We start from the raw sequence: 22,500 nt of genomic DNA, 5'->3' as shown, positions 1-22,500 counted from the left end.
GGAACCCTAAATTTCCGACGTTTGGATATTAAAATCAACTTCAGTTATCAAATGTTAGAAATAAAGCGTTTAGCTTTGAATCCGTTTTAGAATCCGCTTCAGTTTGAAGTGTTTCAGGTGTTTATAAATGATTATAATATTTAGTTAAGTATGCACTCAATTCATAAATCAAATTCATGCATTTTGAAATGTAAAAAAAAAAAAAACATTTTTGAATGTTTCTCAGTTTAAAGAGCTCCATTTGTGTTTCCGTGTATTTTTAAAAATATTTCTGAATTGTACCCAAATTATTGAACTAAGACTGTGTTGAAATGTGAGACTTGATGCAGTGAAGAGCAGTAAATGAGTCGTCAGCAGAGTTAATAGTTCCTGTGTGGTACTGAGTGCATTCCTCTTTCTGTCCACTGGTAGGCGCTGTACCTGATTGCCACTAACGGCACTCCAGAACTGCAGAACCCCGAGCGTTTATCCTCTGTCTTCAGAGACTTCCTCAACCGCTGCCTGGAGATGGACGTGGACCGTCGGGGGGCCGCTAAAGAGCTGCTGCAGGTACAGCAACGGTCACGCATTCGCATATACCTGCAGCACCTGCACTTAAGTGATACTTTATTAATCCCACAAACGGGAAATTCCACCTCCACATTTAACCCATCCATGAAGTGAAACACCACATACACACTAGTGAACACACACACTAGGGGGCAGTGAGCACACTTGCCCAGAGCGGTGGGCAGCCCTATCCACGGCGCCCGGGGAGCAGTTGGGGGTTAGGTGTCTTGCTCAAGGACACCTCAGTCGTGTGCTGTCGGCACTGGGGATCGAACCGGCGACCTTCCGGTCACAGGGCCAGTTCCCTGACCTCCAGCCCACGACTGGTTCGATGAGTCAGCTCGCCAGTGATCTCTACCAATAGGGATCAGTTTAAACGTTCAGTTGTTGAAAGTTTGAATCAACTTGAACATTTTTAAAACAAAGAATCATAAATTTAAGGCTTGATGTTTTTTTCTGTGGTTTTATTTCCTCAGCATTCGTTCCTGAAGCTGGCCAAACCTCTGTCCAGTCTGACACCACTGATTGTAGCCGCCAAGGAAGCCATCAAGAACAGCAGCCGCTAGAGGGGCCGTCACACACACACACACACACACACACACACACACACACACACACACACACACACACACACACATACACACACACACACACACACACACCTGAAAACAGGAGGATTACACAATCATATTAAATGTACGGTTCACTCACGCTGGATGAAAGACAGCTACATTTGGGTAAACTGCTACCCCCCAGTGCTCGGCCCCCCCAAACTCTCTCCAGGGTTATCCACAGTGTGTGTGTGTGTCTACAGTGAGCCCACCTCTCCAGTGTCTGAAAGAGGGATTAAAACAAAGACTGCAGAAGGGTGGAGTGTGGATTACAGTAGCGGTGTTAAAAGCGCTGTGAAGTGTCTGGCCTGTTGGATTTAAATCTAATTTAAGATAATCTGATCTAATCTGAACTGCAGCGTTGGATTATTGGCACTTTTGGATTTCGGCGGAAACCCACAGTCTCTGGATCTCTTCAGTACAACTGCATGACCCTCTAGACTCCGCCTACCTACAGCAATCAGCTCCATCTTCACTGTGTGCGTGCGTGAGTGTGTTTGTGTGAGAGGGTCTGATGGAAAACACAGACGTTACATGACGACGGCCCTGTTTTAGCTGGATTAGTGTCTACAGTACACGCTTTCTTTAAAGGTTCTGTAGGAAAGACAGTGGTTCTTTTTAGAACTTTCTTCAGATTGATGGAGAATGTGTTGTATGTGGTTCTACACAGAACCTTTTTGAAAATTATTCTAAATAGCACCAAAAAGGGTTCTTCTATCGTTTGATGTCCAGCTTGTGACAATAGAACCCAGACAGCAAGCGTATATCGGTCCACTGGTTTGACAAGGTCAGCACCCGACTGGCTGTTTGCCACTACTGGTCCCCCCTCGGACCACCCAGATTAATGTCCTAACTAAGCTTTAACTAGTTTTTAATCTATTTTAAATGCACAGAGACTTTTATTCCAGAAAATTTACAAATTTTACGAACAACCGAGAGACAAAAATAGGCCCAATGTAAAATGATTCTATAGAAAACATTCCTGATCTAAATCTAATCTAATTTACAAAGTAACGAAATAAAGCAATAAAGGAAAGGTCAGTAAATTGAACTGTTAGTGGGAAAAGGATAGCGGACCACCCGGAAAACACTGAGCAAAACACCAGTGGACCGCCAGCTTTGCCATTAGTGGGCCGACAGTGGACCGCTGACCTGTTGCTTTCAGGGAAGAGCCCTTTTTGATGGTGACCAAATGCAGAAAACCATTTAAGGATGAAACAGTTCTAAGTATAACCATTGCCTTTACTAAAGAACCCTTGAAGAGCTGTCTTTTTTAAGTGGGTAGCTAGCTATTGTTCCTTGCTAACGTTACATGACCGAAGTCCCTATTGAAGCCGGACTCGTTTTCCCAGAGGAAATGTGATGTAACATGAGGGATTTAATTGGCTAAATGGTTCGGGATAAATTATGTCGAAATTCCCACAGATTAAAATTCCCCAGACTGAAAGGTCGTAGCCCAGATGCTCAATAACAATAACAACACACAGGGTCTGTTCACGGGTTTTAGCCTGAGGCCAGTTGGAACACGAAGTACAGATCATTTACTCCGGACTTCCACCATTGGAAAAAACTGAAAAAAACTAAATAGACTTGCGTATATTCCGTGTTGATCTAAAATGGTTTATTCTGATTTAATCTGGTCTCGTGCTGGTTTAGCTGGGTACCTAGCCTGGCCATACTGGTTGACCAGCATGCCAGCACCCAAAATGATGTGTATGGCAAAACAAAACCTCATGTCTCCAAAATAATAACTTTGCAGGAGAAGCAAAAACATAGTGTACTTTTAACGCAAGTCAATGGACCCAGACCTTTTTTTTAATTAAGTGTAACTGGGCTGTTTCTTTTGGTCAAGAGCAGCAGGCAAATTTCACATTAGCTCAAAAGCTGGAAAACGACAGCAGCGAATGCTGGCTTTGATGGTCTATGCTAGTTTCTCCTAGCAGGGAGGTTAGCCTATAATATACTGCGTGTCATTCCTGCTTTACTGATATTAACAGCCTAATCTAGCAAGCTGCAGTAGTTAGCTAATGTCTGAGGAGGACATTGCCTAGCTAGCATAGCTACAGTTTGTTGAGTTAAATGGTTTGACAACACAGCTAGCTACTGTTTGTAGTAAAAAAACAGAAAGCTAAGGTGGCTAGCTAATGTTTACAGAGGAAATTGCCCGGCTAACATAGCTAGCTACTGTTTGTAGTAAAAAACAGAAAGCTAAGGTGGCTAGCTAATGTTTACAGAGGAAATTGCCCGGCTAGCATAGCTAGCTACTGTTTGCTGAGATGGATGGTTTGCCAACATAAATAACTGTTGTTTATAGTAAAGGATGGCAAGCTAAGATGGCTAGCTAACAGAGGAAGGTAATGGACCAACAAACTTAGCAGTGCTTGAGTCATTAGCTAAGTGTGCACAAGCTAGCACCAGCAACAAAGGAAACTTGCTGTAACGCTGAAGCCGAGTGTTGAGTTTACAGCCCAGGCTGGACGCAGCAGTGTGGGAGCCTGGTGGCTCCATCAGGACTACAGTGAGAACATCTACTGGAAAAGCTAATCCAGCTCTGACAGGACTAAAGCCAGCATCACTGCTGTAATACAAACTAATACAATCTCAGCTCAGAGTACACTCCTCTGTGTGTGTGTGTGTGTGTGTGTGTGTGTGTGTGTGTGTGTGTGTGTGTGTGTGTTTGTGTGCATGTGTTCGTTCGTCGTGCACGAGGGAGCAGATTCACAGACCAGCCCTGAGGCTTCTTCTGTGGTTCTTTCTCCAGAAAATCTGGACAAACCTGCGTCCAGGTCGGCAGCGGACACTCGGCTGATTCTGCTGTTCTGCATATTCCACTCATTCGGCTATTCTACTATGCATTCCAACAGCTGATGCAAACTAGCCAGTCAAACGAAGCCATGGACGTCAGCGTCAACTGACCACTGCTACAGACAATACGGGCATTACATGGCAAAAAGCGTGCGTCCATAGTCCTCTCTGTGGACCTACGGTCGTCTCCTGATTCTCCTCCTGTACCTGTTTTTTTTTTGCGTACACACACGTTTTTAAAGGGGTGCTAACACTTATGCCTTTCCCCCATCCTCCACACGATGCGTTCAGACATTCTGGTTTTTTCACGTTTCTCACATCCTGTCCTGGTGCTTGGAGAATTTATTTTGGGTAGTGTTTGTGGAGAGAGAAGGGGGGGAATTGTGGGAGATGTAGTTCCTCTGGAAATGTTATAAAAGGCTGGCTTTATGTGGTGAAACGTTATTTGGTTCTAGCTAGGTTATCTAGATTGCAAGATGAGCCAGTATTTTTTTCATATGTCGTATCATTTTAGCTAAAGCAAAGCCACCGCGTCTCAATCTAAACCCCAAACATCCAAATTAGCCAAATAACGGGCCTAATAAACCAGCTGGCTGTGTAATCTGTGATGGAACGCTTAACAAAGCAAGCGACACAAGCTAGAAAATGCCCCGTCTCCAAATTGTGACATTCTGGTAAATTGTCGTAAACAAAAACGCAGATCTAACGCCAGCTTGATCTACTGAGTTGCCGTGGTAACAGAGGACGTTCTGGCTGGGTCTATTGTGGCCTTTAGGTTGTCTAAGCATCATATATATACGAGATGAACACACTGAGCGGGTCCAAGCACGCATTAGCCCAATTAGGCCGAATAGGCAACCATGGCAAAAAAAAATACAGTGTGCCAAACAAATTTAAGCCAAAATACCAGACGAGCGGTGAAATTTTACTTAACATGAAATTGCAGTCATTCAGGTCAGTGAACTGAATCGAAAGGCACCACATCTTTAGTCTGTAGGCTTCATAAAAACCTTGTAATAGCACGTTTAATCATTTTTAGTTTTAATGAACTGAAATTCATTTTCATTTTAGTTTTTTTTAGTGCTGAAGCCCCTCAAAGGCCAACATTTGTGGACCCCATCTGAGTCTCAATATATACACACATTTAAAGTTTTGAAATGATAGGACCAAAGATTGAGGAGTTATAGGATCAAGCCAACACCGTGTTCAGACTTTTTGATACCGATAAATGAGGATTGAGCAAAAAACCTAGAACTAGTTTGCAAAAGTAGGTTTGGCATATTATACAAATTTACATAAAATCCTAGTGGGCGGAGCTAAACGGTCCAGATTGCAAAGCTGTTTGTTTTGACCCAAGGAATCAGGGAAAAAAAGGAATTTTGTCTCAAAAAATTTTGGTTTAGGAGTTATGAGGCAAAACGTCTTTTGCTGCGCTATAGTTCCCCCCGATGGCCAAACGGGGTAATTGTTGTTGCTCAGATAGATGCACTCAAACTGCACCTATCCACCAAGTTTAGTGTCTCTAGGACTTACGGTCTCTTCTCCACAACATGTTTTTCAGGGGAAAAAAGATAATAATAAGAAGAAAAATCTGAGCAATTCCAGTGAAGCAAAGCATCATTGCTAGAGTGTTTATTTTGTATCCGACCAAAACCACTTGAACACAAATCAAGTCGTATAAACGACCTCCAAAGTCGGTAAGTAGGAACTTCCGAGGAGGACTTGAAGGAGGCCCATGTGTGAAGGTGGTCCTGGAAGTCAGGCTATCCGCGGCTTGTTTGGCTGTTTCATGAAATTTCTTTGCAACCGTTGTGGCTCAAGCAGTTTTGTGAGAGTTTCGCCACATAAAGCCAAGCGACCTCCCGTGGTGTCCGACAGAGTTACGAATTATTTAAATTAAATGAAAAGTTGAAACCTTGAGGACTTTGGGCTGCGAGCTGTGGAGTGGATACTTTGTGATTACGTGTGCGTATGAAGTTCACTCAGCCTGTGGATTTCTCCAAGCGTTTAAAGGTTCTCGCGTGGTCAGAAGACGTTTGTTTATTGGTTCTTATCTTTGGTACACAGGCGTATGTAGGTGTGCGTGTGTGTGTGTAGACTAGGGAGTTACCTCAATCTGCTCTGTACGCCAGTTATTCTCCAGAATTCACTGTGAAACTTCAGGAAACTTCTCCTCCACCTTAGGCTCACAACAGCAGTGGGGAAAAATACCACAGACGCCGCTCCGCATGAACAGGCCGAGTAGTTACACCATAGATATCGTTAGATTAGATAGACGTCACTTCTACAGATGCGGACGGGGTTTGTACGCACGGCAAAGTGGGACTGATACATAACATTAAAGCGACAGGTTGGGGGAAAAGCCGATTGATGTTCTAAGTCACGTTTGGTGTCCAAAGGTTGTTTAGTTTAGCACTGGAGCTACAAGGCTAATGTGGCGAACACAGAGAGATGGTCAGGGGTGGTCAGCGCCACCCTCGTGCGACGTCTGACCACATCCGCATGATTAAAAGGCTCTTAGCATGTTGAAATTTTCTTCAGATTGATGGAGAACGTGTTGTATTTGGTTCTGTATAGCACCAAATCAGGCTTCTCCTATTGTTGCAGTCTTGACGTGGTAACAGTATAGAACCCTTCTCAAAAAGGTTTTACGTAGAACCATCTACACATCAATCCAAAGGACATTTCACGATGAAAAGACCCATTTAAGCATGAAAGGGTTCTTTGAGTGTTTGTGGTTCTATGTAGAACTGTTGTCTTTACTAAAGAACCTTTGAAGAACCATCTTTTTTAAGGGTGCTACTGATTTCTGCTCTAGTTAGCGGAAACCAAACCTGATAAATTCACTGAAAGATTTCTATTTCTAAAACAAAATTTGTTCCTTTAAATTTGTACAAATATAGTTACAGCTTTTTTTTTTTTTTGGAAATACTTTTATGTATGTAAACATTTTCACAAATCTCGCAACGTTCCGCTACACCATACGGTCCATATATGGAAACTAAGTTCGTGAATTTGTTGTTTCTGTGATTTTACATGTGGCCACTTTTTCAGAGTTACAGCAGTTTAGACCCGCCCATTCACACTGAAGTCATAAGGAGTGTTTCTGCCTACTAAGGACTGCACAGCCAATCAGAACAGAGTATTTGCATATATCAGTCTTAAAGGCACAGTAACACAAACAGCCTGTTTTAGGCCCGAAACATACTTCATGCAAGGATGCGAACGCTGACACTTCAAGCTACACAGGGGTTGTTTGTGTAGTTGCATTGAAAAATGTGTCACGACGCATTTCATAATGCGACACAAGCGCCAACCGCGGTCTGAGTGTTACAGCAGGGGGCGCTATACCGACAGCCAAACCTGTCCAAGTGGTCTCGTTCCGCCAGCGCGTTTCTCAACTGGCATAGCAGACAAGCAGTCGAGTGTCACGCATAGACATTTTACAAAAGAGAAGAGATAAAGCAGCTCGCTCTCCTCTACTGTCCACGTTTAGCTGTTTAGATCTTCACTGATGTGTCCTCTAGCGCCCCCTTCAAGTCATTTGCCTTCGCGTCCTTGTGTGAACTGCTTCCGGGACTAATTCTGGGGGATAAAAATGATTGAGGAAAACGATTTCGGCTGTTTGTGGTGCAGAGAATGATACGGATGTTGTCAGCGGAGCCCAGGAACCCGTTACCCACATTAGCCTTGTAGCTCTGGGCCTAACACTAAGGAAGCAGACCTCAGACACCTTGGCTAAAAGTCAGATTCTTCACCAGCCTGTCGCTTTAAACATCATAGTTTGATCATCTGCGGTGAACTGGTACGTGTATATGTAGAACTATTTAAACTTCCTGTTTTTGTATGAATTTAAAAAAAGAAAAAAAACTCAAACTATGACGACGATATTCAGGCTACTCTTTGATATGTATTTGTAAATGTTTTTGCATCGACACTGAACGAAGGAGACGGACGTACGGACGGCAAGACCTGCTACTGGAGAGTCCCTCAGTCGAGGAGAGAACTCAGGGGCCACAAACACACATACACTCACGTGCTGTGGCTCTGTTCGGACCTGTGGACGCTCTGCGGCGGTCTGAGCCCTGCGTGGACTACGAGCACAAACGAGAAATAAGAAGAAAAACCAGAATAAAACGGACGTTGGTGACGTAAACAACGCCTTGTACATTGTACGCCCCCCCCTCACCTTTTCTTCTGAATGTCCAACCCTGTACACGTGCTGTGACTCTTCGGTGTGTAATAACGAGAACGGAACAAAAGACTTAAAAAAACTGTTTCTTTATAAATTATTATTCCAATTCTGACGTTTGTAAACTGCAAAGGAGACGCCCCACCCCTTCCCCTCCCCTCCCCACCACCCCCCCACAACCAAACCTGCTCTTTCAGGCCTGAACAGGCAGGAAAAAAGTGAGAGAGTGAAAAAAATGAGAGTGAAAGGGGGAATATTCCTTTTTTTTTTTTTTTTTGGATAAGCTATTTTAAATTGTGGTTGAAGCAATAGACTTTTTGAATTCTAAATTGTGCATGGTTGTGTCTTGAGTGTTAAAATATTTAAAAAAAAAGAAAAAATATGCAGTTTGGGAACTCGACTGAATTAAAAAAAAATAAAAAAAAGACAAAAAAATACGACGTCCTCGAGATCATGTGTGATTTCAGTTTCACGCTTTCTGTAGAAAACAAAATCAGTTTCTATAAACACCAGGGGTCGTATTACAGAAAATTCTTACGTCTGGGATCATATCATATCTGCTTTGTTGTCATGACAACTTCAGTTAAGACTTCATGTAGGACAGAAGCCATTACAGAACAACAGAATCTCATTTCCAGAGAAGAAAACAGTTTTACAGAAACGTCTAAGCAGCCAAAATATCCTAAATATTGTATTGACTTTAAGATGAACCCCAGAGCGTCTGAACTTCTGTTTACCCGTCTGTTTCTATTGTTTTACTGATGGGCAGCTCAGTTCACTATAACCAGCATAATGCCGCTCCATTTATCTGCACTGAAAACTGAGCTTTGACTTAGGAGTTTTTCTAACGTTTAAAAATCTCAGACGCTGCCGACTCGAACTCCACCGCCCCTCTTATCACCTTCCTGTGTTAATGTAGGTGGTGAATAATGAGGAGGCGGAGCTGAACGGGTGTCTGTTCATTAGGAGGAGGAACGTTAGCGCGCTCGGCTAAAGCGTTTGGGAAATGGAGACTGAAACTGGAGCGGTGATGCTCTCATAAACAGCAGGGGGCTCTCTGATAAACAGCAGGGGGCGCTCTGACAGCATTCACAGTTATTCACATTTTAGTTTAACCTTTTTTACCTCAGTAACAGTAGCTAACGTTAGCTGTCTGGCTAACGAGCTTGATTACATTTATACATTACGACATATGGTCAGTTGCTAGGTAACAGAAACGACAGTTGATTGTCAACTTCAATTAAGTCAGTTAAGATTTCCTGACTTGAGATGCTGTGAGATAAGATTCTTAAATTAAGATCAGATTTGATAGGACGTTCCTGTGATACGGCCCCAGGTCTGGCTTTTCAAGGGTTCCTTAGCAAAGACAATGGTTCTGTAAAGAACTATGAACAACGCATGCTTAAAATGTTCTCTGCATGGTGAAATGGTTCATCAGATTGATGGAGAATCAGTTGTATGTTCTTCTATATAGCACCAACAAGGGTTCTTCTATTGTAACAATAGTCTCTTTTTGGTGCTACATAGAACCCTTTTTCGACAAGGTCCTATATAGAACCATATACAACATATTCTCTGTCAGCCTGAAGAACCCTTTCACAATGTAAAGAACCTTTTAATTATGCAAAGAGTTCTTTGAGTGTTCACGGTTCTCTATAGAACCATTTTTTTTACCGAAGAACCCTTGAAGATCCATCTTTTTAAAGAGTGTTTGTCAAGAAGAAGGTTTTTTGTGGTGTCTGTATAGAACCATTTTCAACAGGTGCTATATACACCGATCAGACGTAACATTATTAGCTCCTCCTTGTTTCTGTGCTCGTTGCCCATCTTATCAGCTCCACTTACTGTATAGCTGCACTTTGTAGTTCTACAGTTACAGACTGTAGTGTAAACACTGTGTCCACTCACTGTCCACTCTATTAGACACTCCTACCTTGTCGGTCCACCTTGTAGATGTAAAGTCAGAGACGACAGCTCATCTGCTGCTGCACAGTTTGTGTTGGTCATCCTCTAGTCCTTCATCAGTGGTCAGGACACTGCCCACAGGACGCTGCCCACAGGACACTGTGGGCTGGATGTTTTTGGTTGGTGGACGATTCTCAGTCTAGCAGCGACACTGAGGTGTTTAAAAACCTCCACCAGCACTGCTGTGTCTGATCCACTCAGACAAGCACAACACACACTAACACACCACCACCACGTCAGTGTTCCTGCAGTGCTGAGAATGATCCACCACCCAAACAGTACCTGCTCTGTGAGGGTCCATGGGGGTCCTGACCACTGAAGAACAGGGTAACAGAGTATCAGAGAAACAGATGGACTACAGTCTGTAACTGTAGAACTACAGAGTGCAGCTATACAGTAAGTGGAGCTGATAAAGTGGACAGTGAGTGTAGAAACGAGGAGGTGGTCAGTGTATAGTATAAAAGTATGTGTGTCCTCTCGTTGAGTGAGGGAGGTTGGGATTATCCTCACGGGTCACACGTTGGGCCTGTTATTGTTTATTATGGCATTTGTCATTTTGTCAGAGTAGCACTAACTGGGATTAAGGGCCTCCAACCACAACCAGTAATACCCAGTTAGACATGGGATCCAAACCCCTGACCACTGGGCTATAGAGAAGAAATTCACATCGTAAAAAAATCATTTTAATATTTGAAAGGTTCAGCATTACAAATTAAGCATTAAAATACAAAATACTGCACTGTGGAGTTTTGTGGAATCAGTTGTAGGTAAACATTATACATAAACTATATTGCCAAAAGAATTCGCTCGTCTGCCTTCACACATGAACTTGAGTGCCATCCCATTCTTAATCCATAGGGTTTAATATGATGTCGGCCCACCCTTTGCAGCTATAACAGCTTCAGCTCTTCTGGGAAGGCTTTCCACAAGGGTTAGGAGTGTTTATGGGAATTTCTGACCGTTCTTCCAGAAGCACATTTGTGAGGTCAGACACTGATGTTGGACGAGAAGGCCTGGCTCACAGTCTCCGCTTTAATTCATCCCAAAGGTGCTCTATGGGGTTGAGGTCAGGACTCTGTGCAGGCCAGTCGAGTTCTTCCACACCAAACTGGCTCATCCACGTCTTTATGGACCTGCTTTGTGCACTGGTGTGCAGTCATGTTGGAACAGGAAGGGGCCGTCCCCAAACTGCTCCCACAAAGTTGGGAGCGTGAAATTGTCCAAAATATCTTGATGCTGAAGCTTTAAGAGTTCCTTTCACTGGAACTAAGGGGCCGAGCCCAACTCCTGAAAAACACCCCCACACCATGATCCCCCCTCCACCAAACTTTACACTCGGCACAGTGTAGTCAGGCAAGTACCGTCTCCTGGCAACCACCAAACCCAGACTCGTCAGTCCGATCTCGGTACCACGCTGGAATTCACTGAGCTCCTGAGAGCGACCCATTCTTTCACTAATGTCTGTAGAAGCAGTCTGCAGGCCGAGGGGCTCGGCTTTATACACCTGTGGCCATGGAAGTGATTGGAACACCTGAATTCAATGATTTGGATGGTGAGTGAAAACTTATATATACTTATATGTATCATATATATTATTGAGACACCTCTCCTAATTATTGAGTCCAGGTGTTTCAGCCACACTCATTGCTAACATGTGGATCAAATTAAGCTCATAGTCTTGCAGTCTTCATAGACAAACACTGGCAGTAGAGGATCGTGCTGAAGAGACTTTAAACATGGCTCTGTTATTGGATGCCACCTCTGCCACGAGTCAGTCTGTGAAACATCTGCCCTGCTAGATCTGCCCCAGACAACTGTAAGTGCTATCCCTATGAAATGGAAGCATCTAGCTCAGCCACAAAGCTCTAGAGAACACAAACTCATAGAGTGTGGCCACCAAGTGCTGAAGAGCGCATAGTCTATCCTCTGTTGAATGATTAAAGAGTTCCAAACTGCCTCTGGAAGCAATATCAACAAAAGAATTGCATGTTAGGAGCTTCACAAAATGGGTTTCCATGGTGGAGCAGCTGCACACAAGCCTAAGAACACAAAGCCAAGCATTGGCTGGAGTGCAGTAAAGCGCCGCCACTGGACTCTGGAGCAGTGGAGTCGTGTTCTGTGGACTGACCAATCAGCTTCTCTATCCGTCAGTCTGACGGACGAGTCTGGGTTTGGCTAATGCCAGGAGAACGTTACCTGCCTGACTGCACTGTGCCAGCTGTAAAGTTTGGTGGAGGAGGGATGATGGTATGGGGATGTTTTTCAGGGTTTGGTCTAGAACCCTTAGTTCCAGTGAAGGGGAACCTTAATGTTTTAGCACCAAGACATTTTGGACAATTGTGTGTGTGTATATGTATATATATATATATAGCTGTTTGGCCTTTTTTGCTGAATATTGTGGCATGTTAGATGTTTGCCTGTGATAAGACTTAGTGAGTTAAGAATAATTTTCTGACCGCTGACTAGTCAGTTCCTTTAAGTGTGGGTTATATGTGCTATACATTTTCTTTGTTGTTCATATTAATTATCCTCTGTTGTGCTACATGGCAGTGAGCTCCCTGGACGTTACAACCCTGATGCTGATCTTTCCGGGCATTTCTTCAGCCGTCTGACCACCTTTCTTTTTCAATGAGACCTTCTGCGGTTCTGCAGTGTCCTTCAGAGTTGCCGGCAGAACCACCTGACCCATAAACTGGTCCTTTACAGCATTACTGTTCCACACCTGAAGAACAGACACACACACACACACACACACACAAATGATATGTAATGATATAGACCTACTAAACAATTAAATTAAGTACTCACACACAATATGCACGATGGCCACTTTATTAGAAACACCTACCTTGTGCTTCCACTCACTGGCCACTTTATTAGAAACACCCACCTTGTGTTTCCACTCACTGGCCACTTTATTAGAAACACCTACCTTGTGCTTCCACTCACTGGCCACTTTATTAGAAACACCTACCTTGTGCTTCCACTCACTGGCCACTTTATTAGAAACACCCACCTTGTGTTTCCACTCGTTGGCCACTTTATTAGAAACACTTACCTTGTGCTTCCACTCACTGGCCACTTTATTAGAAACACCTACCTTGTGCTTCCACTCACTGGCCACTTTATTAGAAACACCTACCTTGTGCTTCCACTCACTGGCCACTTTATTAGAAACACCTACCTTGTGCTTCCACTCGTTGGCCACTTTATTAGAAACACCTACCATGTGCTTCCACTCGTTGGCCACTTTATTAGAAACACCTAACTTGTACTTCCACTCACTGGACACTTTATTAGAAACACCTACCTTGTGCTTCCACTCACTGGCCACTTTATTAGAAACACCTACCTTGTGCTTCCACTCACTGGCCACTTTATTAGAAACACCTACCTTGTGCTTCCACTCGTTGGCCACTTTATTAGAAACACCTACCATGTGCTTCCACTCGTTGGCCACTTTATTAGAAACACTGACCTTGTGCTTCCACTCACTGGACACTTTATTAGAAACACATTAGGTTGAATGAATAGCTGCCTCTAAATGTAGGTATTGTGATATAAACTGAGAGTGTTTGGTCAGTGAAGCGTCTCACCTGGATGGTGACTGGTTTGTTAGGTTTCTTCCTGTAGAAGATGGCTCTGACGTCGAACAGCGGGTCCCTGGTGTCGTTCTGAATTCGGGACTGGACTGAACTGCTCTCGCAGGAAATGATCACGTAGGGATCAGCACCTGCAATCAACACACACTGGGATCAGTCCTAAAGACTGAGTGACACTTTAAAGGGCCTGTATCCTGTATTTCCTGTATTTTCCACGTAATGCCTCTAATGATCACTGTCCAAACTCTCTTTATCTCTTTAATTAATTACACACGCTGCTTTTGTTACTGTGCCTTTAAGACAGATGTATGCAAATAAGCTCTGTCCTGATTGGTTGTGCCTCATTCAAGAAGCAGTCTTTAGTGAAACACTCCTTACACCTTCAGTGTGAAAGGGGTGGGGCTAATTGGAAGATTAGGTAAACATATTTATATGCTTTTTGTGACCTCACAAAAACAGTTCACACAGCTTATTTTCGATGTATAAACTATATGGCCTCTTAAAAAGATGGTCCTTTGAGGGTTCTTTAATAAAAACAATGGCTCTATCTAGAACCATGCACACTCAAAGAACAATTTGCATGCCCTTTTTGCTGCTATATGGGTTCTACATAGAACCACATACAACAGATTCTCCATCAGTATGAAGAACCATTTCATGATGCATGGAACCGTTTAAGCATGCAACTTGCTCTATGAATGTTCATGGTTCCACATAGAACCATTGTCTTTACCAGAGAATCTTTTTTCAAGAAAGTACTCTAGAAACCTTAAAATTGTTTATGTTCTACATCAAACTATTTTTAAAAAGGGAGTTTTCCGTGATTTTGGGCCCTTTAAAGTTTTTCTTACAGCTTTATACTTGCGCAGAACTGTCTGCTTTCTGGACTGTGAGGTTTCACACTCTGAAATGGTTCCACAGCACCCCCTGGAGGCTGTTTTAGACAGACTCACCTCCGTTACTGTCCTGGTTTTCCAGCCCTTCTGCTCCATGCACATAAATCTGAGTGACCATCTGAGGATAACCCACAAACGAGCTCCAGCAGCGGACGCGGGGCTTATCTAAATCCAGCTCTCTGAGAAAGAATGTGGGGAGGGGAGAAGTGAGCCTAATGCGCCTCGAGAACTCGCTGAGGCAGCTTGCTGTTCTTCATCTAGAACACATCTCATAAAGGTTACTAACTCCAGTATGGGCAGAAATGACCACACAGCTCATAGCACAGCACAGGACGTCCTTATAATGTGACCTAATAACGCAGCCATGCATCTGCTCCTGTAGCAGGCTGGGGTATCATTCCATACAGTAGTGCTGTAACAGCAGCAGATACACAGCTAGAGTAAAGCAACATGGAGAGCTGAAATACAAAATACAGTCATCACAAAAACTCAGGAAGAGGGGGCTGATAAACTGTGCAGATGGGCTACGGTCTGCAACTGTAATCAGTTAAATTCCAAAAACAATTCCACGTTTTGTTGATTTTGAAGCGGACATGAGCTAACGCACTCGCTACAGACTAAAATATTAAATATGGTATTTCTCTGCACATTTTAGTGCGCAACTTCTATTATTTACTGAGGTAACACACACACACACACACACACACACATATATAAATATATATATACCTATATTCTGTTGTAAAACGTCTCATCTCTAAAATAGTGACTTTACAGAAGAAGGAAAAAACCTACTTTACTTTTAATGTAAGTCAAAGGAACCAGACGTCTTTCTGATCATTTTGGGCCGTTTCCTTTTGTCCATTCATCATGAAAGTTACACACAATGTAATGTACAACAGGCATTTTCATATAATGTAAAAATGGAAATGGAGACATGTTGTCGTGTATATATATATATTTGAAAGAACCTGTTGTCTTTTACATTGTGTGTAAATTTCATGATAAATGAACCAAAAGAAACGGCCCAAAATGATCAGAAAGACGTCTGGTTCCTTTGACTTATATTAAAAGTAAAGTAGGTTTTTTCCTTCTTCTGTAAAGTCACCATTTCAGAGATACACGGCGCGATATATATATATATTACATTTTTTACAGCTGAGCTTTACATTTTTCAGATGTTTTGTACATTTTATAGCTAGTCCTGTTATTTATTTGTGATTTGTCCAGTTATTCTGAAAGATTGACAGCTACATTGAAAATTTTGCAGATGTTCTAATTATTTTTTAATATTCGTAGAGTTACTTTTAAAAGTTCTCAGTTGTCCTTTTCCTGTTTTACAGTCCAGTTTTGATGCTTGTTCTGCATCATGTTTGAATAAGATTTGCTCGCTGGTTCTGTAGATTTCACTGTTCAGGTAAAATGGAACAGCTCAGGTTTAGTTAGGTGTTAAAGCTCCTCCAGCCTGTAGCAGCTTTCTCTCTGTATGCGCAGCGAGTGGTGTGGTGTTCAGGTGTGGTACCTGCAGCCGCAGTCTTTATCAGTATAAACCCGCAGCATGAAGTCTCCCAGCACCTCAGGCCTGAAGGTGGACGGGATGATGACGTATCGGCCTTTGGGCAGAACCTTCCTCAGAAACACAGAGCGAGCGTTTATGTACGTCGATGTGGCCACGTTCTGCTGAGTGATGAGGTCATGCATTCGATACTTCCTGTTCAACTCAACCTGGGAGAGACAGAACAATTCATAGTGGATCTCTAATAATACACAGTGTATGCCAAGTAATTTACTGTGGATACCAAATAATTCATAGCAGACACTGAATAATTCATAGTAGACACTGAATAATTCATAGTAGTTACTGAATAATTCATAGTAGACACTGAATAATTCATAGCAGATACTGAATATAGTAGACAATGAATAATTCATAGTAGTTACTGAATAATTCATAGTAGTTACTGAATAATTCATAGTAGACACTGAATAATTCATAGTAGTTACTGAATAATTTATAGTAGACACTGAATAATTCATAGTAGACACTGAATAATTCATAGTAGACACTGAATAATTCATAGCAGATACTGAATATAGTAGACAATGAATAATTCATAGTAGTTACTGAATAATTCATAGTAGTTACTGAATAATTCATAGTAGACACTGAATAATTCATAGTAGTTACTGAATAATTCATAGTAGACACTGAATAATTCATAGCAGATACTGAATAATTCATAGCAGATACTGAATATAGTAGACACTGAATAATTCATAGTAGTTACTGAATAATTCATAGTAGTTACTGAATAATTCATAGTAGACACTGAATAATTCATAGTAGTTACTGAATAATTCATAGTAGACACTGAATAATTCATAGTAGACACTGAATAATTCATAGTAGTTACTGAATAATTCATAGTAGACACTGAATAATTCATAGCAGATACTGAATAATTCATAGCAGATACTGAATAATTCATAGCAGATACTGAATATAGTAGACACTGAATAATTCATAGTAGACACTGAATAATTCATAGAGGCTATTGAATATGAAAGTTTAAGTCTAATAATGGGTGAGTGTGTGAGTGACTGTCTGTGTCTGTCTGTCCAGGGTGTATCCTGCCTTCCGCCCAATGACTGCTGGGATAGGCTCCAACAAAGCCCCCCCCCCCCCGCGATCCTGGCGGAGAAGCAGCTTGGAAAATGGATGGATGGAGGGATGGAAGTCTAATAATGGAATAATAATCTGTAGTTTAAGAGTTTAAAGCGGTTTCTTTAGCCTTTATTGAGGAAAGGAGGAGCGTTATAATGAACTCCTGGGAGAAAAAGTTTTCAGCGGTTAGACTGTAAATTCTTTCAGACCTGACAGATTTCCAAACGTCTCGCTTTTCTTGGCAAACTTTGAAATGTCACAGTAAATTTATCCCACTAGGTCCGTTAATTAAAACAGCCAGACATGAATAAAACACTAATCAGCGTGAAACTCAACGTCTGAGAGAGAGAGAGAGAGAGAGAGAGAGAGAGAGAGAAGAGAGAGAGAGAGAAAGGAGAGAGAAGAGAGAGAGAGAGAAAGGAGAGAGAGAGAAAGATAGAGAGAAGAGAGAGAGAGAGAGAGAGAAAGGAGAGAGAGAGAGAGACAGAGAGAGAGAAAGATAGAGAGAAGAGAGAGAGAGAGAAAGGAGAGAGAGAGAAAGATAGAGAGAAGAGAGAGAGAGAGAGAAAGGAGAGAGAAAGGAGAGAGAGAGAGAAAGGAGAGAGAGGGAGAAAAGAGAGAGAGAGAGAGAGAGAGAGAGAGAGAGAAAGGAGAGAGAGAAAGGAGAGAGAGAGGGAGAAAAGAGAGAGAGAAAGATAGAGAGAAGAGAGAGAGAGAGAAAGGAGAGAGAGAAAGGAGAGAGAGAGAGAGAAAGGAGAGAGAGAGAGAGAGAAAGGAGAGAGAGAGGGAGAAAGGAGACAGAGAGGGAGAGAAAGGAGAGAGAGAGAGAGAGAGAGAAAGGAGAGAGAGAGAGAGAGAAAGGAGAGAGAGAGGGAGAGAGAGAGAGAGCGAGAGAGAGAGAGCGAGAGAGAGACAGAGAGAGAGAGGGAGAGAAAGGAGAGAGAGAGAGAGGGAGAAAGGAGAGAGAGGAGAGATAGAGAGACAGAAAGATATGAAGAGAGGAGAGAGAGAGCCAGGAAGAGAAAGAGAGAGCTTAACTTTATAGCTTTGTTTTAAGTATTTATGCCTATTTTTTTAATTCATTGATTAATTGATTGATTTTTTGGTTTGTTTGGTCTGTTTGGTCTGTATTTTCTCAGCTTGTCGCGTCTGAATGTGAGGAACGTCTCCCCGATGACGAGTGATTTACTGCGTTAGCCGTGCTGTGAACTTTAACAGGCTGGACGCTGTCATTAAAGCAATGGATCATCCAAAAATGTTTACAGGGTGTAACTCAGCCTGTAATGTTCTGAGTGAACATGGGAAGGTTTTGGGACTTTTTCTATTTATTTTGTTAGTTTACATCAGAATTGCTATAATGTAGATATAACTGACACATCAAACCGCTGACACACACCAACACTCTGCTCCCTCATTCTGAACAAATTCATGTCAATGAGCTGAGTGGAGACCAATCAGGTTGTTGGTATGTAGTACGGTAACTGGCCGTGCCATGGCCAGAGTTATGCGGTAAAATTCAACAATGGAACGCACAGCAAGCAGGAGATACGACGTTTGATAAAAACATTATTATTATTTACATTTTTAAAATAGTTTTTAATATTAGGCCTCTCTGTGGTTCAGAACTTTCCTTCAACTCTGCATACAATTTCCCTCTTTGCTCTTTTTCCCTGCTTCTATATCTGTGTGTGTCTTTGTGATGATCCAGCTCAGAAATCCAGTTCAAACCCTTCCTGAATCCGTAGAGCCGCCCTTTCCATTCCATCTCATCACAAGATCCTACGAGACTCACATCCGGAGTTATGAGCCTGTGAAGAGGGGCTGAGATACACGTCATCTGCCTCTCGCCGTGTGGAGCTGCTGGATTCGTGTGTCCGTCTACATTCTGTGTGAAACTGACCGACAGACACTCAGGAGATCACTAAGGACTGACCGTCACGCCGGAAACCCTTCATTCTTCATTCCATCCACATCGGAGACTCGTGTGAAACGGCGTCAGAGAGTTTCCAGCTGCTGAAGCTGCTGCAGCGGGTTTGGAAAGTAGTGATGAAGATAACGGAGCGTTTAGATATGAAACACATGAGGATCCTGTTCTAGGAAGAACCTTTAGAGGAGCGTTTAAGTAGAGATGAACAAATCGAGGAAATGCCCTCAGATTACAGTTAAACAATGCACAGCTATACAAATATACCTTCAAACAAGCACACATGGATCTTAACGGTGTTCTTATTGTAAATGTTTATATTATGCTATTATTATAAAGTTCAGAAAGTTTCATAATTAAAATTAATTTTGAAATCTGGAGCCCTGCAGCACCCCTATTTTTTTATCCCTGCCAACAAAGCTGATCCAGATGAAACAGTCAGAGAGTGGCCCCTGTAACAGTGGAGATTACCCCTGTAATTTAATCCCCTCCCAGACTGGCTTTATTCCACACCTGTTCCATCGTCACTGCCAGCCTGGATCAATAAGCCAGCTTCAAGCGTGTGGCGCTCAGTGTCTGCAGGGGTACGACTGGGACTATTTGTACCTTAAATATGGCGAATCCGATGGTGAGGTTCTCTCCCTGACCACGAGGCCTGTGGATCTTCATATCTCTCTGCTGCAGACACACCAGCAGTTCGTCTTCATCCTGAAGATCCAGCACGTACTGAGGAAACACACATATACGTTATATACCGGGGTGAACCGGGACTGCTGGAGCTCAACCTTCAGTTCAGACCATAAACATAAACACTCTGTCAAAATACGCAGAAAACAAACCCTGACAGTCGTGCTAGTTTCAGACAGCGCCCCTATAGGACTGTAGTGGTATTTTTTAACCATTCTAGATTAACCCCTTTTCACAGCCGCCATAAAACACAAACTTTTCATGATTTGTAGGACCCTCAGTTCTTCAGTAAATTTGATGTATTTTGCTAGCAATCTATATTTTTTCTATTAGGATCAGGTGCTCACCACATACTACCTAGTTCTCACCACATAGCATTGATTACTCACTACATAGTATCTAGTGCTCACCTGAAAGTATCTGGTGCCCAATAAATAGCATCTGGTGCTCACGTGATGGTATTTGCTGCTCAATTGATAGTATTGGGTGCTCACTACATAGTATCTGGTGCTCATTTAATAGTATTGGGTGCTCACTTGACAGTATTGGGTGCTCACTACATAGTATTTGGTACTCACTTGATAGTATTGGGTGCTCATTTCATAGTATATGGTGCTCACTTGATAGTATTGGGTACTCACTACATAGCATCTGGTGCTCACCTGATAGTATGGGTTGCTCCACTGATAGTATGGGTTGCTCCACTGAAAGTATTGGGTGCTCACCACATAGTATCTGATGCTCACTACATAGTAACAAGTGCTCACCACATAGTATATGGTACTCACTTGATACTACCAGGTGCTCACCACTTAGTATAGGTGGCGCTGAAGGCTATGACCTTAGCTAGCAGTGGTCACTGCTTGATCAGTCATTCAATTGTTTATCCCTAAAAATCTCTGGATAGTTCTGGATAACTGTGTTCCACACAGTTCAGTGATAATGAACCTGAAGTACTGTCATTGAGATCTTGAGGACTGTGGCCTGTTACCTGTGGGTTCTGTAAGAAGGTCTGTCTGTGGTTCATACAGCCGCCACACCGGTTCCTCAGCGGTTCCGTGTGTTTGGTCCAGCTGCTGAAACACACACCCTCACACCACGACTTCTGCACACTCAGCACAGACGTGTTCATCAGTCGACACACATCGGTGTCCGTGAAGTTCTGACACCAGTCATCAAAGAACATCCTGCAGAGAGAACGTTTCACAGCTGGAGCTCCTGTTGGGTTTTTTATGCTTATTTTGATCTGTAAACAATAGAATCTAAAAGAAGCCAAATGTGTTTCTACTTCATCTGAGGTTCTAACTCTGCGAGTGAAGAGCCCACGAACAGAACCCTGAGTTTGAAGGGTGAACTCACCAGAACTCTCCATCATCCTCCACTGTGACCCCCATTTTACTCCTCTCCATAGAGCCCACCTTCTGCCACTCTTCTGAACTGCAGAGAAAAAAGAGAAGAGAGGGGTAGAAAGCAAAAGAAGAGTAGAAAAGAAAAGAATGGAGAAGAGAAGAGAAGAGAAGAAAGGAGAAGATGAGAAAAAAGAATGGAGAAGAGATAAGAAGAGAAGAGAAGATGAGAGAGGAGAAGAGAAGAGAAGAGAAGATGAGAGAGGAGAGGAGAGGAGAGGAGAGAAGATAAGAGGATAGAAGAGAAGAGAAGAGGAGTGGAGAGAAGAGAAGAGAAGAGAAGAGAAGAGAAGAGAAGAGAAGAGAAGACGAGTGGAGAGGAGAGAAGATAAGAGAAGGGAATTATTATGGACTGATAGATTACAGTATACTACTTTAAGCTGATGTGCACCCCCCCACCCCCCCTTTCTCTCTCTCTCTCTCTCTCTCTCTCTCTCTCTCTCTCTCGCCCACCTGTCACTCCAGGCTCCGTTCCACTCGTGTTTACCCCAGGGGTTCCTCATGCGGATGAGAGTGATGGTGTCGTTTTTAAAGAAAGCCAGAAGGCCATGTCCCAGGCGGACCCTCCGGACCGCCGTCACTGAGTATGCGTGACCTTTCACCAGACCGTTAGGCAGACGCAGCTCACGCTCATGAGGAGACGCCTGGAGACAGAGGAGAAACACACCGAGTTACACTGAGACACTACAGCAGGTAAACAAGCAGACACACACACACACACACACTCATACAAATACACACACACACACTCATACAAATACACACACACACACACACACACACTCATACAAATACACACAGACACACACACAGACACACACACACTCATACAAATACACACACACACACACACACACACACACAGACACACACACAGTCATACAAATACACACACACACACACACTCATACAAATACACACACACAGACACACACACACACACTTACTCTTTAAAATCACTGAAGAAAATTTTAAAACTGTTTTATAGATATTTTCATAGATATAAAATAATAATAAATATTAAATACAAATTTAAATATAACATATAACATCAAAGCGCTGATTTCAACTGTCCTTTGATCAACATGAGACGTGGAAATTTTCTAATACCATAACTACTACAGTTGCTTTAATTAAGTGAAACTGACCGTTATGGAGCAGCTGATGATGCCTCCCCGGTCATACACCGTCATCAGGT

General features: G+C 42.7%; 2 protein-coding genes across 7 annotated transcripts in view; one reads left to right on the top strand and one right to left on the bottom strand.

The window, feature by feature from the left end:
• The window catches only part of LOC108414409 (serine/threonine-protein kinase PAK 3), a 77,092-nt gene extending 69,260 nt beyond the window's left edge, over positions 1-7,832 (top strand). For 4 of the 5 annotated variants that reach the window (XM_037533298.1, XM_037533297.1, XM_037533296.1 and 1 more), the window contains 2 exons: positions 412-549; positions 1,026-7,832. In XM_037533298.1, the coding sequence (XP_037389195.1) occupies positions 412-549; positions 1,026-1,115 (228 nt within the window). In that variant the 3' untranslated portion in view covers positions 1,116-7,832. The remainder of the gene's footprint in view (positions 1-411; positions 550-1,025) is intronic. The other variant, XR_005129491.1, reaches the window with a different exon arrangement.
• Positions 7,833-12,425: 4,593 nt separating this feature from the next.
• LOC108414410 (calpain-5-like) overlaps positions 12,426-22,500 on the bottom strand; it is a 41,190-nt gene continuing 31,115 nt past the window's right edge. For both annotated transcript variants that reach the window (XM_037533133.1, XM_037533134.1), the window contains 9 exons: positions 22,451-22,500; positions 21,756-21,946; positions 21,256-21,333; positions 20,888-21,083; positions 19,816-19,935; positions 16,143-16,345; positions 14,678-14,799; positions 13,719-13,855; positions 12,426-12,844 (listed from right to left, as the gene is read on the bottom strand). The exon at positions 22,451-22,500 is cut by the window's right edge and continues 143 nt beyond it. In XM_037533133.1, the coding sequence (XP_037389030.1) occupies positions 12,662-12,844; positions 13,719-13,855; positions 14,678-14,799; positions 16,143-16,345; positions 19,816-19,935; positions 20,888-21,083; positions 21,256-21,333; positions 21,756-21,946; positions 22,451-22,500 (1,280 nt within the window). In that variant the 3' untranslated portion in view covers positions 12,426-12,661. The remainder of the gene's footprint in view (positions 12,845-13,718; positions 13,856-14,677; positions 14,800-16,142; positions 16,346-19,815; positions 19,936-20,887; positions 21,084-21,255; positions 21,334-21,755; positions 21,947-22,450) is intronic.

This window comes from Pygocentrus nattereri, chromosome 23, assembly GCF_015220715.1.
Source record: "Pygocentrus nattereri isolate fPygNat1 chromosome 23, fPygNat1.pri, whole genome shotgun sequence".
Taxonomy (NCBI): Eukaryota; Metazoa; Chordata; class Actinopteri; order Characiformes; family Serrasalmidae; genus Pygocentrus; species Pygocentrus nattereri.
This window is presented reverse-complemented; position numbering and strand designations above follow the sequence as displayed.